At 42.0% G+C, this 18,350-nt stretch overlaps 1 protein-coding gene and 1 long non-coding RNA gene across 2 annotated transcripts in view; one reads left to right on the forward strand and one right to left on the reverse strand.

The window, feature by feature from the left end:
* The window catches only part of LOC115377090 (uncharacterized), a 22,560-nt gene continuing 4,210 nt past the window's right edge, over window positions 1-18,350 (reverse strand). Inside the window, exons 3-4 of the long non-coding RNA XR_003929879.1 lie at window positions 835-912; window positions 1-326 (exon numbers count right to left, since the gene is read on the reverse strand). This is a non-coding gene — a long non-coding RNA (uncharacterized LOC115377090). The remainder of the gene's footprint in view (window positions 327-834; window positions 913-18,350) is intronic.
* Window positions 13,533-17,525, forward strand: gpr78b (G protein-coupled receptor 78b). The gene is made up of 3 exons (XM_030076966.1): window positions 13,533-14,685; window positions 14,842-14,955; window positions 15,957-17,525. Exons 1-3 carry the CDS (start codon window positions 14,018-14,020, stop codon window positions 16,192-16,194), a joined length of 1,020 nt encoding a protein of 339 aa, XP_029932826.1. The 5' UTR covers window positions 13,533-14,017; the 3' UTR covers window positions 16,195-17,525.

Below are 18,350 nucleotides of genomic sequence, written 5' to 3' on the forward strand. Positions count from 1 at the left end.
CTTTGAAAGGCTTTTATTTTTACTGCCTAAAATCCAGACAACAAAAAAATGAACAGCAAGGTAAACAAGCACAGAATGCCAGAAAATGTATTTTCAGCCGTTTCAATAAGCATGTGTGTCGACATAAAAAGGTTTTCTGGGGCCTTTTTGTGTCCCAGTCATGTTTGTTTCTGTTCACTCTCCGTCTCTGTTTTGTCACCTTGCTCTGATTCATTGTTTCGCACCGGCGTCGCCTCATTTTGTTGGTAAAGTGCTTCGAGATGCGTCTGCGATAAATCAGCGTGAACACTGGTGCATTCTGTCTGCTCGCTATAGCAACATAATTTCTGTTGTTTGGAAGACAAGAAGGAAAACATTAACAGTATAAGCAACACAACCTAATGCAGACCTTTAATAACCTGCAGTCTAACAGCCGGCTTGCCAAGCTTGACAATAAAATGTTAAAATATGAGATAGATATCAGATTGATACGAACAAATATGAAAAGAATCCCATTTATCGAGTGGTGTTAGGTGTTTCATGGGAAGCAAAATGAGACCAAAGAAAATACTTGAGAACTGTTTTGATGAATAAAAACTTCCCCAAACTATTTCCTTAAGAGTAAAGTTCTGAGAAAAACAGCTCCAGAGAACATTTCCCAACAGCGGAAAGTTCCACAACACCTTCACACTTCTCTTTCACACCTGAGCCTCTCTAAGCCCAGGACGCTGTCCTCATGCGGACACTCGATCAATATCCCAAAACCGACGAGGGAGGATGGTCAGGACAGATAAGAGACTCCTGGCTTCCATGAGATATCTTAGTTGTTTTTTTTTTTTTTCACACAGTACTCACACCTGCCAGACTCGGTAGCCCACACCTCCTCAGCCTCCCCTCTGGCCTGGCCTCCCTCCACATCTCAGCCGCACAGACCTGCAGGGTGACACACAAAGATAAGGGTGTTAGGTGCTCTAGCTGTCATACCTGGTCTTTCCTAAATGCGGCATTGTGTGGACGGTCCTCCACCCCCGCTCTCCTCCTCTGCTCCTCTCTGATGCGCTGCCACAAGACAGACGGGGATTACCACCACCAGAGAGGGAGGATATGAGGGGCAGGTGTGTGTGTGTGTGTGTGTGTGTGTAGGGGGGTGGTGGTTGTGGTAATGCCTCCATCTGACATTTCAACCATTCAACACGTTCTTATTTGAAATTCAATAAGTTCAGCATTTAGCATCATGCCACATACAATGGAGAGCTGCCAAGTGTGGATGGCGCTCATTCTCGACAAAGGAGATGGAAATACATCAGCATGGGCAACAGTGTGGCATTTGCCTAATTAACACATATTTACATGGAGGTAAAATTAGAAGGTGCCATGATGTCTCACTTCAAACTCGCCTGCATGCCCACAGTATGCACCCAGATATACATTTATTTATAAAAGAGCTGGGCAATATGGACAAAATCAAATATAACAATATCGTTGACTGAATACCTCAAAATCAATATGCTGATGATATTGTAGGGATCTGTATTGGTGTTTTTGTAAGATATTTACAATCAAGATTTTGGATAAACAATTATTAGTAATGTGGATCTGATGAATAAGCAGCCACAGCAGTCACATAAGTTCAGAAAGTTGCATCACTTTATTATAATGTAGCCTTTAAAACCAGGAAAAGACAATTCTCATGCCATATCACCATATTACAATATCCTAAATCACAGACAATATCCATATAAGATCAATATATCACCCTGCCCGAATTTGTTAATGTATTCACTTATTTAGTTAACATTTACCTTTGCAGGTTAAACACATTTAGTTAGAGAAAGATCTACAGTATAACAATACTTTTATGAAGCTGCTGAATTTTCCAGCTGAGAGCTAATCCACTGCATTAATATTTGATGAGATGTTAATCTAGTACTGTCTGCTCCACAAAATGTGAATGTTTTACAGTGTGTATTAATTCCCACTCTCCCAGTCCTCGCCCCCCTCAACCCCACCCCGCTTATGAGATCAAAATACAGATTTTCATATTTCATACCGTGTTCAAATTACCGCTCGCCCTGTTGATATCTTCAGGAAGGGAACCAGAGAGAGAGAGGATGCAGGGGATATGAAAACAATGAATGATGAGGCAACACAGTGATGAAGACCAGAAGAGAAGATTACTGACCAACAGGGTAAACAAAAACTAGGTTTTGTGTTTCAGAACCTCTTCGATTGTAATTTCCAAGTTCCTCCACCCAGGCTAAGTTAAACAAACACTTTGTGACCCAGGCAACCAATTTGCACAACACAGAAACCCCAGTTACACAACACGGTGAACTCAGGGTAAGCAGGAGTTATACAGATGTTTTCTGTGTCAATTCACTGTTGTGTTGATAACATTTCTCAAATCAGGGCTGGACCACAAATAACACAAGGAATACGTCTTCCACTGAATGACCTTTCACCTGCTATTAACCTCTTTATACCCTACTAGTCACATCAGTGGTCTTATTACAAACACTCGCTGCTTTGTTCAATCCCACAGAGCTTTATTTTAAATTCTAGTTGAGATCCCAAGATTTCCAAAGATACCAAATATGTGCTGCTGTATCACCAGCATATGTGTGCAAAATGATGCACAAGACATCTGGATTTTCTATTTAACACAATGTTGTGGCCACAAAACAATGGCATCTTGTTATAAGGTCATAAGTGTGATCTACCTTCACTATGTAAGATGTTGTGCAATATGAAAAAAAAAATGCTTTGAAGCTACTTAAAGTTAAATTTAAGGGGATATCAGCATTTAAGGCATTAAACCACCAACATTTTGCTTAGTCCATAGTCCTTTGTATGATGTCAATAAATCTTTCAGCACTTACTTTATGATATTTATTTATTGTATTTGGAACTTAGTAACAACAAAGTTCCTAATGAAAATAGAAGTAGGCCTATTGCTATGTACAGTAGCTTTAATGGGGATTGAAAAAAAAAGAGGGGAGGGTTACCACAGAGGCAGACTGGAGGGTGTCGTTACCATGGGAGACAGGCCAAGGTGACCCAGATGACACAACAGCTGAGCCTGTCGCACCATTACGCCTTCAATATTACACTCAGTGTCTGATAACACCCCCCCTTCCAAAAAAAAAAAAAAAAAAAAGGCAGTGACACGGTGTCGCCCAGAAGTGTTTTTGTGCGATCCCAGACATGGTGAGCGTGTAAATCACTGTGTTGCATACGGGATGCACAGAGTCCTCTGTATGTGCTGTGTGTGAACAAGAAAAACAGAATCTGTATTTACCTTTCATCAGGCAAGGCTTCTCCAAATACTGCCTATGTGGCATGTTAGCTAAAGGGACAACTGTGTGTGTGTGTGTGTGTGTGTGTGTGTGTGTTTGCTTGGACGTAGGCACCACTGGCAGCCAATATGGAAAAGTTAAACAGAAACATGTGGCCCTGCAGGGGAGGGCAAACATCAGCGTCAAAACAGTGACAGGGCCACCGCTGTGCTGTTTGTTTAATGGAAGCTGGCCACTGGAGCACACATTTGATATAGATTTTATATACCTGAAGGCTTTGTTCTGTATTTATTCGCCTTGTATGGAAATACAAAACTTCTGCCAAACAGTGCAAGCTTTAAAGGTCAGTTTATGGCAGCTCGACACTGGTGCTTTTCCGAATGAGAAAAAAAGGAGTTAAATTTTTAAAAAATGTTCGGATCACTTTCCCAGTGCAGGACACAGTGTGAAGCAGGCAGACTGTCAACACTATGAGCCATTAATTTCCAGGTAGGGAGAGTTATGTCCAAGAAGTCCACATCCTGTTGAGCAGATGTACTCTGGGTTCTTATTAAGCAAGGCACCTTGACTTCTGGCCAAATGGCTTTGAAGAAGTGGCCTAAAATATTTAGTGCTCAAGTCTGTGAGAGGATTATGGTATGTGTCATCATCATGTTACTGTGAGAAAAATATTAAAATGTAATGATGCTATTAAACAAGCTGAGATACAGTGTGGTTTTGTGCACAATTTATGGTAGCTGGCAACCGCAACACCAAAATAAAGCCTAATGCCAAGACACACCATGTGACAAAATTCATCAGGGAGTCAAATTACTTCCTGTGTTGTTTTGAGCATAAAGGTCTGATTGAATATCCACCTGACTCGTTTTGCAAAGCTTCTGCAGCTCACCGACATAATAGAAAGCACAAAAGCCACATATAGTCCACAATTTCATCAGTTCAGCCAGCCTGAATGTCCACAATCAAAACAGACATCTGCTTTGAAATGGCTCCACTCAGTGTAATCGCATTTTACCAGGGATGTTTGGTAGCCTCTTCTTTGCTTTTAAAGACTCGCTCTACCTCCCCAGAGAGAGTAAGAGTGGGCGACGCCGGCTGAAAATAGCACCCGCCGAGAAAGGATGAATCAACGCTGCACCTTATGCTTAATTAAAGATTAACGAGAAATTGCTTGCTGGTGTGGAGGTTTCTCGAAGCCCGACTTTACTTCTCTGATTGGGGTTACATAACACTTGTTAATAATGCATGGACCATGCTGAAAAAATAATGACATCCGCCGGTGTGGCGGAATCAATCCTGTCATGACAGCCTGTAAAATTTGGAGCTGGTGCGTCGCCAACCCATTGATACGTTGGCTGCTCCCGTCCGCCAAATGACTTAATCACACTGATTTGTGTGAAATGCCTCTGAATAAATGATGAACACCCCATGAGAAGGTCCAAGTGGAGGTTCTCCATTTGTTATCTCTGTGTTTGAAGTGCAAACAGATGGTTGTCTTGACTGATAGAGAGCACTGCTGCCATGTTAAAACAAATATCCTCAACGACCCCAGCAGTTCACTGGACACATGCAGGGAAAAACACAATTTGCATCTTGACTACTGTCGCGGTAGTGGACCTCACACACTTGAAATGAAAGCCTTAAAATACACCATTATTCATTAGTTCCGCCATTAGTCACACAGGCCACCAATGATGTCTTCCCTTCGCGCACAACCTCAAGCAGCTTTTTTTCTCATTTCCGGAAGAGCAAGAGACTGGCCGACGTGTCTGCTTTCAAGTCTTAGCAGTTCTTGGGGCGTCTTCTTGCTCTTTTTGCTGCCGAGTCTAAAACTAGCATTGCTGTGTCCTCAGACCCCCATCCTACATCCCCGAAGACAAGACACATACATACAAAGTTTGAAAAATAGACTACTAAATTTATCATACACACCGACCATGGTTATATTTTATTAATGAACTCCCACCAGCTTTAGAAGGACATTATACAATCATGTGTTCACCTAGGATGGCTACTGAAAAGCATTCTTATTTGTGGAGATGTTGTAGAGTAACAGAGGGACACACACACACATGCACGCACACGGGGACTGCCTAGTACAACTACCACCTTGTACTTTTGGCAACTTGGCAAAGAGCCGCAGCAGGAGCACATGCACTCTGCTAATGGGCGCTTTGACAATGTTTTCTAAAACAGGGGGAACGTGCTTGTTCACTGCAACGGAAACCAGTGGTTCGTCTAATCTTCATGCTGCCATCGCATAGCCTGTTGTAACAACTCACCTACTCTAGATGACCTGAGCTACCACTCGCCTCCGAGGCCTTATAAATATCCCATGCCTGTGTGGCTCAGCTCAGTCAGAAAGCAAAAGGTGGCTGTCTTGACCCAGACTGAGCACTGAGGTGTGCACAGACTACTTTCTCCATCCGGCGTTGGGTGTTTGTGACTCATGCACCTCTTCCATTATGTAACTATTGGTGGTGGCCCCGCTACTTCACACAAGCGTCGGAGCCTGGGAAACCTTGGCGGATGTCTTGAAGGATGGTTGAAATGTGTGTTTTGTGAGCCGTGTTGGATATAAAGTGTTCTGGGGAATATTTTTTCCTCAGGGCTGGCATGTCACAGTAAAGGTTTGATGAGGATGAAAAAGAGGAGCTGCAGTGTGAAATGCACAGGCGAGACAAAAGGGATACACCTGGGGATTCAGCACTCGGTGTGTGTGCAGGAGAGAGGGAGAGGAAGGGAGAGCATGGTGAGTCAATGCTCGCGTATTTACAAAGGAAAGGGTCTGGGGCACAGTGAGACAACTGGTGAAATTATAGCTCTCATAACATATTCACGAGGCAGTGGAGAAATTGTAAAATTGCCAAATGCAACCTCATGCCTCTGATCATTTCCAAAAACTGTTAAAACCACAACGTGCTGCAATAAATCTCCCTCGCCTCAGACCTGATGAAAAGTGATGAAACAGCCTGTTGTTGGACAATTATCACGCTTGCTGCTCAGAAAAACATATTCTTAAAAAATATTTTTGATCCCTTATGTAACGGTTTACAGTAAACAAAGGCAGGCAAATGGGTGAAAACATGAAGAGAGGCCGTGGGCTGAACTGAAGCTCAAAAATTCACAAAACCGTGATAAATGCCAACAGAACACCTGGCATGAAAACTTCTTAAACTAAAATTCATTGCTACTTGAACTGACACTGATTTACATGGTCCCATATATGTCGAGAAATTTTCATGGCCCTTAGAAGGATAAAACTTTGCAAACCTGTTCTATAATTTCAAAATCACAAGAAAATTGTCCTTATTTCCTAGAGAGTTGACTATTTGGATATATATGGTTTTCCTCCAACAGCAGTGATGAATAAAAACATTTATGCACAGCACTCTGTAATGGTATAATGGTACAGTGTAATTGCAGAGGGTCATTAAAATGTGTGATTTTGTTACAGATGACAGTGATGGCTTTATTATTGGATTGAGTGATGGATAAACTGTACTTGAGTACAGTTTGGTACAGCTTGGTGTTCTTCAGCTGAGTTGCTTCATTAACTCTGCTTTAAAAGCCTGGATTTTTAATTTTACACAACTGCTTTTTTTTTTTTTTTTTTTTAAGAATTACCTAAGTTTTATTCTTAGATGCAGGGGTTGTAAGTGGAATGAAATCTGCAGTACAGTGAGCCGTTCTAGACTTTACCTACTGAAATTGAATTGTGAATATTGTTGAAATAAGAAATTTTATGTAGGGACAGTTCTGGGATATCTACATGTCGTCAACTCTGTTGGTCTCATCCACTATATGGTAATACAGAACTTTATTTTAAATCCTCATGGAGAGCCCAGGGTTTCTAAAGATCCCAAATATGTGCTGCTGCATTACAGGTAAATGTGCATAAAATGATGCACAAAACATCTAGATATTTTCTATTTGATGTAATTCTGCAGCCATAAAACAATGGCATCTTGGCTTTGAATATTTCACTCAGTATGATGTAGCTTCAGTGAAGTGTTGCCACCCACAGATACAGAACATGTATTATGAATATGTGACAAAATTGTTGTACATAATGGAAAAAAAATCTAACTTTGAAGATAGTAAAGTAGAACGATAAGGCAAAATCAGCGTTGATGTAGCCTATGATTATGTGCTGTGCTTTTGTGTGAGTAATTTAAGTAAGTACTCTTACTGCAGCTTCACCTTATGTTAACTTTACTTAAACCCTGATTTTCCCTTAAAAGCCCTATAAAATAGTTTCAAATTTTGAAAAAAAAAAAAAAAATTCTGTTTTCCCATACTGCATGAAAATGTCACATGTATATTCTGTATCTGCTGGTTGCGAAGCTTCACTGAAGCTGCATGATACACACATTGAGTAAAATATTCAAAGTCAAGATGCCATTGTTTTATGGCCGCATCATTACATCAGATAGAACATATCTAGATTTGCATCATTTTATACACTTTTCCTGTAATTCAACTGGACATATTTGGTATCTGAAGAGGCTAAATACAAATACAATCATTTAGTTAGAGTAATATGTTTCAACACCCCTGAAAGCCACACTTTGCCTGCACAGCAGCACATACACCTCACAGCACTCTTGTGATCGCTACACATTGTCTCCAAAGAGCTGAGCTGTTCTTTACACCCTGCCTGTAAAAAAGCTTGTTTTTCTTCATCAGTGTGCCAGTGCGTTTTACGAGCTTCTTTTCATAGTTTGCTGCAGAAGCTATTAGTGCTCCATCACGTGCCCGTCGGCCTGATCTGCCTGCCTGTTGAAGCCTCGGCTGGCTTCAAAGCGCTCCTGTCGCCTAATGATAATGAATGCTGTGTGTCTGCTTACTGCGCTTAGTGGCTCTCTGTCAATCTGTTTCCCTCAGTCTCACGTTACAGTCTGGTATTGTGCTGCTCTCACCGCAGCCCACTGCGAGAGGAGCTGCTGCCAGTTTTCCTCAGTCATTTATCTGCTGTAGGCTACCCTAAAGGGCTCCGGCTCTGTGGTCATGAACCCTCTGGAAAAACAATGTTTTTGTGACTGCTGTGGTCCAAATCAAAGGAATGCTCCTCAAATCCAGTACAAATACTCAGCAATGTGATATCAGGCGAAACGACTGATATTGGAACTATTTTTCCCTTGCATCTGTTTTTTTGGAAGTCCCATCTACTGTAGCAGGCCTCTGTTATGCACTGCGATTCTTCAGGAATAAAATCTTTGAATATAGTTTATGAAGGGACTGCTGAAGAAATCAATAAACAGGCAGGGCGAGATGAATCATTAATAAAACAATAAAGGAGGCTTTTCAAATGTGAGCTTATGTGGTCTGTCCTTATTGGGTCAAAGCAATCTATTGATGCTTCCTCCTCACCCCTGCTATCTCTCTGTCTGCTCCTTTAGGTCTCCAGATAAAAGAGGGCTCATTGTGAACAAAGGAAAGGTTTGACAGAGCTGTGGACGCCTGCAGTGGACCAAACCATTCAGCGGGCTCCGGTTCGATAAAGCAGGACTATCTAAGTTGGGATAGACCATTCAGTTATGGGAGAGGAGAGGAATCTGATTGTCAGTCGAGTAGGACAAGGAAAATTTTCAGAAAGACCTAATTACTTGCGTCACGGCTCAGCCATACATGTGTTTAAGCCTCTGAGTACTGTCAAAACTGTTCTCCAGTTGCTTAGATACCATAAAATAGAAAAACATTCACCATTTTACTTAATCTCCTCCACATCATGATGGCAAGCCTTTCACGAGGTAATTAAAGAAAAAAAAACAACTGTGGATAACTAAGACTTCACAATCTGCTCAGATGGCAATAACAACCTTGTGTAAATGATATTTACGTCCACATCGAGCACATGTGGTGCCAGAGATGGTGCGATAACTTCTCAGACTGGGGTGTTGCTATAGAAACATGACTCATCACAACACGTCTTCCTGCTTTACCTGTAGCAGCTGCAGAGTACCCATGAAAGCTATTTCATGCTTCTTTGTTTGCCGTCCAGCAGCACTGAGCCTCAATTTCCAATAAGATATCATGTCAGATGTCTGGTGCGACACTGAGACCCAGACAAAAAAAGTGAAGTCTGTTGAAATGAGGTTTTTGTGTGGCTTACTTATAAGCACTGTTTACCTGAGCACTGAGTGATAGTTTCAGCATCAATAAAGCGAAGCTCTTATCTCTCTGTTAGGAGCAGCAGGTGAAAAGATGACTCAAAATGGGACTTCTACTCATAAATTAAAGGTGCACCGTGCAAAATTGCTGAGGGTGGACCCTCGAGACTCAGCTGATCAAAACATGGATAACAAGCACGCAGTTTTATCAGTGAGACAGTCTGACAATGAGAAACATTTAGGCTCCAACATCAAGTTACGTGCTTACTCCATGTTTATTTGTTAGCTGAATCTTAAGGGTCCTCACTTCAATCCATCTTGGGTAATTTTGCATAGTGCGCCTTGAAATTAATACATTTAAATGTTTATTTGGTAGTCTTTACTAGTTGTCGGGCATAATACTTAAAAATACAAACACCTTTTTTACTATTAGACTGGTAATTGCTTAAACCATTCAAAGTGCAGGTGTGCACGCCAGGTGTTTGAATGTGTGCTTCAGCTTTGTTTCTGAGTGGAGTTTCAGGTATGTTGTCACTCACATGGCTCTGCGAGGTGTGGAGGAGGCCCATCTGTCACAGCACTACTAACCCTGTAAACACAATCCTGAGCTGTCATTCACAACACAGTCCGGTCCTTTTATCCTCATTACCTGCCAGTGGCGGTTCAACTTTCCGTATGTGTGGGAGTAATAAATATTAAAAATAAATAAGAAAGCAGCGGAGTCACAGCTATAGTACATATAGTACGCAGGAAATATCTGTTTTGAAATGTCACAGCGTTCTGATGCATACAGTACATGCCCTCAAATAGGCTTGTTTGTACGACAGATGGAACCAGTGGAGGCTGATTTTAAAAATATCTCTTACCTGAGGATCAAATATTGATTTAAATACATGATGGATCATTTGAGTCTGAGCATGGACAGGCTTTAAAGGTTAATGACTTTTGACCTTGTATCTAACCCTATTTGTATCTCTCTCCATACTGGCTCAATACAAGCTGACCTGTGGTCAGTATGAGCACCATTTACAAACAACATTCACACACATTAGTTGGTCCGAGTTAAATTAGGTCAATAACTGTAATCGATGAAACATGATATCACACCATTTAATGTTCTTCGCGTGCCTCTGAAACAGGCATGGTTGGGAATAACTACAGTATAAAATGCAATTTCACCATAAATAAAACTTCTAAATAAATAAATAAATAAAAATAAAAACAACAACAGCAGTAAATTCCTTGACCCATATCTTTATAAGGTCAACAGATATAGTTATGTAATTTTATAAGGCCGACTGGTGAGGCAGTTCATATCTGCATACTCAGCAACAGTACATAGTAATAATAGCAGTGTTCTCATAATAATGATTGGTATATCATTATATCCCTTATCAAAGCAAAAGACTGTGATGGGTAACCCATTCCATTTGTGATTACTAAAACAGGATAGAATTTAGCTAATACTGTGATTCTTTTTTGGCCCACATTTGTGAATTTGAACAATATACTGTATTCTGATATATGCCCCGTGGCTTGTATGGTTCCTGGAAACTCTACAAAGGCCATGGATTTAAAAGGCACTGCGCAGGTACACACTCCAAGTGACATTCCAGGTACCTGGGGGGTCGCAGGGGAATGTCACAGCTCTGCTGAGATCACACTTGGCCTAGTCATCTGAAAGCACTCTCTTCAGTTGAGGTCCCAGGGTGATCAGAGGGTTGCTTTGTATGAAGGTCAAAAGCTGTTACGCAAAATCATTAGCATCTATCCCTTGGTGAGATAGAGAAATTGACAGCTTTCAGAGAGGTCCCTTTGCATTGCTTGGTATCTGGCATCAGGGTCTTCAGGGTCCCCAAAGATCCATTTTGCTCCTAGTTAGCCCTGATCCAGCCCTGCCACAGCACTGGGTTCAGTTTGTGCTCTTTTTAATGCATAGAAAGCTCCATGTGGTTTTATCTAGGTTTGAAAATGCCTGTTTTGTATGCAACTCTTACCATATACTAGTTTTGCAATCCTTAGTGTTTCAGAGACAGTTAACCGAATAAAAAAAGATGACCAGCACCTGACTAATGCCTGCTGTAATGTGTGTAAATATGTAGGAATACCTGAGGAGTCATGACGCATCTTAGAGCTGTGTTCAGGGCATAAATCCCCCGTTGTACCAACAGGTAGTGCACATTTTATGTCTTAAATTGTCTGCTACCTACTTCCTCACCTTTCCTCTGTGAAGCTATGACTCAAAAATCAATTGCAGTTTGGTGCCGCTAAAAATTTATCTTGAGCACCGTTTTCTCCAAGAGCAGGGCATTAGCATCATACTTATGTCTAGCTGTTGTCGTTATTACATGAACTAGCAATAGCTTTTTCTCAGGAAGGCCTTCAATGTGTCAGTGCTTGCCAGCAGTGAGACAAAGAGCTGTCAGAGTCAAATGGCTGAGGTCCCCGGTAATAATCAGCGTCTGCCTCACCGTTTTTGAATGAATTTGATCACCCAATGGGTCCTTGAGCTGCTTCAGAGAGTAGCTACAAGTGTAATGGCTGACTACTCACAAAATATACAATAACCCTATCAAAGCAATCACATCTCTGGCCCCAATATCATGCTCTGCGCTTTACTCTGGTACCTTGGTTAGGTAATACACCGGCACTGAGAGTTTTATTGGAGGTGACACCCCATTGGGCCTATAAATAGCTCTGCACTTTTCCCCCAGGAGCCCAGCTGTAGCTTTCTCCCAGGCATTTGATCAGTTGTTTGTAGGGGGCTGACATCACCCACTGGTGCTTTGTTTCTCTGACTCACTGACTCAACACGCACACACACTCATGCACATGCACAACACACATGCAAACACAGGGACACACATTATTGGCATGCACAAGACAAACACACACATTGCTGTAAACTACCACCGGTTGAAATATGAAAGGTTAATTAACTTTACTTAATTTCTGATGGTAATGCAGCGTTTGGGGCAATCGCTTTGTGATAATTTAGCCTTGGGGTTACCCTAACCTAGATTTGACTATGACTCAGCCAGTCATCTTTAATATTCGGCTGGGGTTAAGGCTGGCTATAAGGGGGCAAGGGAGGTCCTGTGTGCGGTGAGTCCTTTAATATCACAGTTGAATAGATAAATTATTTGATTTTACTGGAGTGAATAGACACCAAAACAAGGATCATAAAGGTGGGAGTATGAAGCAAGCGCAAAAAAAAAGGAGAAAAAATTATACTCAACCCCCTGCAGGCTGTGTCTGACCCCTGTGAGTCACTGTCTACACCAGCTTATTTCAGATTTGGGCATGACTCAACAACCAGCACTAACATTTCCGAAATAGACTGCTGTTGGGAGCTGCGGTGTGTTGAGCAGTGCGTGTCTCATTTGGTACAGATACCACAATAATGCTTAGTATATTGTTTCGTAAATTAAAAGACGGTGTAGGCTGCCCATTCCCAGTTTTTATAGGGTGTGAATTCATGCAAGCTGCAGGCATGTGGTCACAAGACATTAATCAACATGCAGACCTTTAACTTTTAAATGGATCTGCTTTCTCAAATAGATATCAAATCAACTCCTCTTAACTGCAAACATATGGCAGAGAATTTCACTTGAAATACACGTAACATGACTGTATACTGCTATTTCTCAGTCAAGATCCAACAGTAATTTTAGGCCACAGTCCATACTGTACATCTCTGCCTCCGCCTCTTGCTCCACCCTAAAATATCGCTCGCCTATACATCTTTCGCATAGATGACACAAATTATCACAGGCATGCCACACACGAATGCGTGTCTACAGTAGGCATGGGGCTGTAAATAATTCATTTCTGGAAAAAGATCCATTTGCCCATGTGCCTCTCTTGCGGGTGCACCTGGTGCCATTTGGTCACGGGAGGCGCGTCTCCAATTATCCAGCAGCACATCCCTGGATTTCCACTGCGTTTCTTTTGCCTCCAGCTCCACATCAAATTCAGCAAGGCGTGATCGATACGGGCGACACATAACACTCGCATGTGTATAACTTATGTCAGGTGACGGGTGTGCATTTTATAAGTTTGCGCAGTTAAATTAAACGAGCTGAGTCGGCAAATAAAAAATGTAAGAAAGGGGGCTTTCTCAAAATGCGCCTTGCGCTGTTTTATGGATGTGAGCAGTTGTTTTCCTGTCACTGACAGTGACTTCTGCCTCTTCACGTGATATGTAAAGATGATCATTTATTTTAAAAGGCATGCGGCTTTGTAACGTGGTCCTCTTCAGTCCCCTACCCCATCTATGTTTGCTTCAAAAGTGGGCCGCCTTCAAGCTGTTTAAATGTCCACATCCGCAGAAAGAGATGCCACACACGCCCAATTTCACTTCGCAGGGCAGTGTGCTGTTGCACTTGTCGGATGTTGAGAGAAATTAATTCGCAGGCTTGAGGGGAGAAATGGTGGCGGGCTCTCTCCGCTTCAGCACTCTGGACAGCGCTCCGGGAACTTGTGGAGGACGGCGGGACCTGGACGGGAGGATTAATTGAGCTGGGGAGGTGCTGGAGTAATGTACGACTGGTAACCATGGTGGATTTTAAGTGCTTTTTATCAACAACAGGCACAGCTAACTCGAGAGTGGACTTTCTGAAGTGAGACATGGACTTTGCTGAAATTATTTTCGCGTTGTTCATCGTCGTGGTCGCGGTCGTCTCGCTGCTGTCAAACTTGTTGGTGCTGCTATGCTTCGTCCACAGCACCGAGATACGCCGACAGGTGCCTGGTGTGTTCACCATGAACTTGTCCTTCTGCAACATACTTATCACTGTTTTGAACATGCCAACGACCTTGGTGGGGATTATCACAAACCGGCAGCCTTTTGGGGATTGCCTTTGCCATACAGTGAGCTTTCTGGAGACCTTTCTGACTGCAAACACCATGCTGAGCATGGCAGCTCTCAGCATAGACCGGTGGATAGCGGTGGTCTTCCCCCTCAGTTACTCCACTAAAATGCGCTACAAGGACGCGGTGATCATGGTGTGCTACTCCTGGCTGCACTCCCTGTCCTTCTCCCTGACAGCGCTGCTCTTCTCCTGGGTCGACTACAGCCACGTTTACGCGTCCTGCACCTTGCAACTGAGCGAGGAAGGCGACAGGATTAAGTTTACAGTTTTCACCGTCGTTTTCCATGCCACCAGTTTCATGCTGTCCCTGCTTATTTTGTGTTTCACATACTTGAAGGTGTTAAAAGTCGCAAGGTTTCATTGCAAGAGGATTGACATAATAACCATGCAGACTCTTTTCCTGTTGGTCGATATTCACCCAAGGTATTTTACATAATGTACAATATGCATTCCTCATTTATTAGCACATTTTCTTGTAGCCTTTCCAATTTATATCCAGTTAGAAGCACAACAGTCAGCCATTTCTAATACTGTTAGTATTTGGGAAAAAAAAGGCTAAAAGTCCTTTGCTGTTTTCAGCGTGAAACAAAGATGTTTGGCTGAACAAAAGAGGAGAAAGCAGAGAGCCACAAAAAAGATCAGCATCTTCATCGGCTCATTCATCATCTGCTTTGCTCCATATGTTATCACAAGGTAAGTCAAGCTGATAGCCTACTGAGAGATTAATTATTTTGTTTCTGCAAACTCTTATGAAACTCACACAAACGAATGTCACTGCTCACAACAGTGCCTTATGAAAAAACTGGATTAAAACCTACAGAAATGCAGTAGTTTTAACATCATCGTATAGGATCCAGGTAACATTAAATCAAAATGACAAAATTAGTTTTTTGTCCTGAAATCCAAAAGACACAGTCATTAAATTCTATCATATCAGACAACGCAAGACCAATTGAAATGCATTATCAAATAACGGTATGTCCTTAATGCCTTTTATCTTCATCCACATCTTAAATAGCCTGAAAATTATGACTTTCATCTCTTAAATGAGCCATTAGATGACTGATCGCATTGTCACCATTATTGCTCTATGAACGGCTGGCTGGCACACTGGTTCCACAGAAATGATCATGTATAGGGCCAAACTTGATACATGCAACAAACGTTTCCTTACAGAGAAAAAGAGGAAGTGCCTCTGGGCATGCATAACCTATCAGGCACCTGTAGTACTGGTGATCATCCATCAGTTTGACAACTCTGGTGCACGTATGTATAGTAATTGGAATAACCCCCTGACCAGCCCACCCACTGAAAGTAGCCTAACTGACCTGTTGGAGCCCAAAACATCTAATTATGAAGATTTCTGCCCAAATACTATCTGTTATAGTATTAATTAGCATTCGGGCATATCATTTACTGACAGTAAAATTGTAATTGCCTTTTCATTCCTCTTCTAGAAATCACTGTGTGGAACTTCCTGTTCATTATGTTTGCGCTAAATTTTATCTTGTTTCATTATAGCTCAGTAGTTCAGGTTAGTGTTGAAGAGGCACTAAAAGGTTTTACAGCAAGAAAGCAAGAAAGAAAGCCTCACACAGTGTTGTTTGGGAAACTCAAGGGAAATGGTCTGAATTGCATAAAATGGGGTTTTATTTAGTCTTGTTTTTGCTGCCACCCCTCTCCCACTCCTTCAGGCTGGCGGAGTTACTTCCCTTTGTGGGCATCAACCGCCACTGGGGAATCATCAGTAAGTGCCTGACATACAGCAAGGCCGCATCCGACCCCTTCGCCTACTCCCTCCTACGTCAGCAGTACAAGAAGGTCCTGGTTACTGTCGTCAACAGGGTGCTTCGTCGTGACCTGTACCCCTCGTCTGGCCACAACAGCTCCTTAGACACAGAGAACGACTACTGTCTCCAGAGGATCAGTTAATGGCAAATGCGCGGACATGACAGATACACTACGGGCCAAAAATAAAGGTTGCCTCTTGGTAGAGAGGGTGGGAGGAGGAAGAAAGAATGAGCTGGATGCCGGAGAGATGGAGAGGGCAGGATATTGTTAGGAGGAAAAAGAGAGCAGATAGGGGGACAGATTGCAGTGAGAAAGCGAGAGCAGAAAAGACAGTGCGTGGAAAGAATGAAAAGACAGTAATGAGAGGGAGGATGGATGTGGAAAGAGGAGGAAGAAGAGGGGTGAGACTAAGTGAGGGAGGGCTGCACAGATAGGGGAGTGTTGGGGACAATGCTGAGATGTTGGCCCCTGACAATATTGGTAAACAAGGGAGCCAGATCGTGATTCACTGGTGACGTTAACTCATGCACACACACATAGACAGCCTAGATCAAATGAATCAATTTCATTGAATAAGTCATGGGCTCAGATGAATCATAAACTGAAGGACTGCACCACTGGAGACCCCACTGTATGCCCACCCCCTTCACTTGGAAGTAGGAGACATGTATAAAGTGGCCTTTTGTACCATATGAACCACTTTATAATGATATTGGCAAAACCACATGTAGTGACCTTTCCGCCTCTGCAGAACACAGGAACAGACCGGGAGGCTCGCGGTCGATAGGCGGTGGAGCGAAGATGTGAACGTTACAGTACACTGGTCCTGCTGGCTGTCAGTCATTACATACCGGTGCACTGCCATCACATCTGGAAAAATGTACTTTCAGTGAACGGAAGCAGCCTAGGTGTGGAAACTCCGAGAGCTGCACGTGATCGCCATGTTCTGTATTGACCGTGTTAGAAAACTTTGCAGGTGTTCACAATGTCATGTCAATCACTGAATATTGATGCACTTTGTCTAATTTCTCTCAGAGCTACTAGTTACAGGAGCCAAAGGCAAATAACATTTATACCATGTTATTAAAAGTTTGAGTTGTTACTGAATGTACTAGAGATAGCCCACTTTTGACTGATATGCATTTGTACGACCGTACTTTATTTTGCCAGTTGACTGAAGAAAATGTTTGTATGGATATTTACATGATGTTCTATATTTTGCACTGTACAGGAACAATTTATTTGTTTAGATACTTTTCTTCAAATGGAAGCAATGTGATGTAGCATACGAATGTTTTCAAAGTGCTTTTAAACACACTGTTTTGTGTTTGTGCCAGATTATACTATGACTTTTTTGGCTGTTCAATACTATAACCAAGGTAGCTGCTTTTATTAAAACTTGTTTCTTTAGATGTACTTTATGCACATGTATTTTTCTTCCTGTGAGCCACTTGCTGTTCTTTGGCAGTGTGATTAGCTGTTAGTGGAATATGTGCAATAAAAGCTGTCAATTATAAAAGCATTAAACATATTCATCTTTCCAGCTTTACATTAATGGTACTAAATCTAGATAACATTATTAAATAGCGGCGTATTTCAAGTCGTGATTAAATGTGGAAGTTATTTTTAAATGTGCAGACTAAATTCAACCAACAGCAACAGGGTATGGTAAAACTCGTGGACACTAATTGGCAGTTAGTAGCAGGTCTCCCAATCAAATGATGCAAACATGAGGAGCATTGTCTCATTGTTTTACCTGTGCATGATGACATTTTGCCACCTACAATGCGAAACATATTTAAAGAAACAGTTGGACCTAAACTCGCGCGCACACATACAAACACACACATACACACACGCACACACACAAAAATAGATATTTTCCCTGTTGCTCCTTGTGCAATTTATCCACCGCACAGGAGTATGAATATTTGGCGGATGGTTACAGTTTACCAGTATTCTTTGGCAGGAACTAGTTCCCTGTGGACTATGCTGGATATCTGTCCCATTTTTTTTTCGGTCATTTTGGTCATTTTTCACTTGTAAACTTTTGATTGTTTGAGTCCCAAAAATGAAAATCCATCTAATCCCCACTGTATTGGGAGAGAGGAAAGATTGCAGCAGACTGGAAACATCACCAAATTGCACAGAAACTATCTGGACTGATTGGCTGCACTAATGGGGAAATTCCTGTTTTTTGTACTTTGGACAAACTGTTCCCTTAAGGTGCTGAGAGGAAATTCATGTGGACAAAATGATCAAATTTCAATATCTGAAATTATTAGAGATCATTGGAG

This window comes from Myripristis murdjan, chromosome 18 (genome assembly GCF_902150065.1).
Source record: "Myripristis murdjan chromosome 18, fMyrMur1.1, whole genome shotgun sequence".
Lineage (NCBI taxonomy): Eukaryota > Metazoa > Chordata > Actinopteri > Holocentriformes > Holocentridae > Myripristis > Myripristis murdjan.

Bases quoted from the DNA above. Each gene is read 5' to 3' on its own strand.
- gpr78b (XM_030076966.1), top strand. From the start codon at position 14,018: ATGGACTTTGCTGAAATTATTTTCGCGTTGTTCATCGTCGTGGTCGCG. The intron at 14,686-14,841 runs GTATTTTACATA...TGCTGTTTTCAG, and splicing joins TTGGTCGATATTCACCCAAG to CGTGAAACAAAGATGTTTGG. The intron at 14,956-15,956 runs GTAAGTCAAGCT...CCACTCCTTCAG, and splicing joins GCTCCATATGTTATCACAAG to GCTGGCGGAGTTACTTCCCT.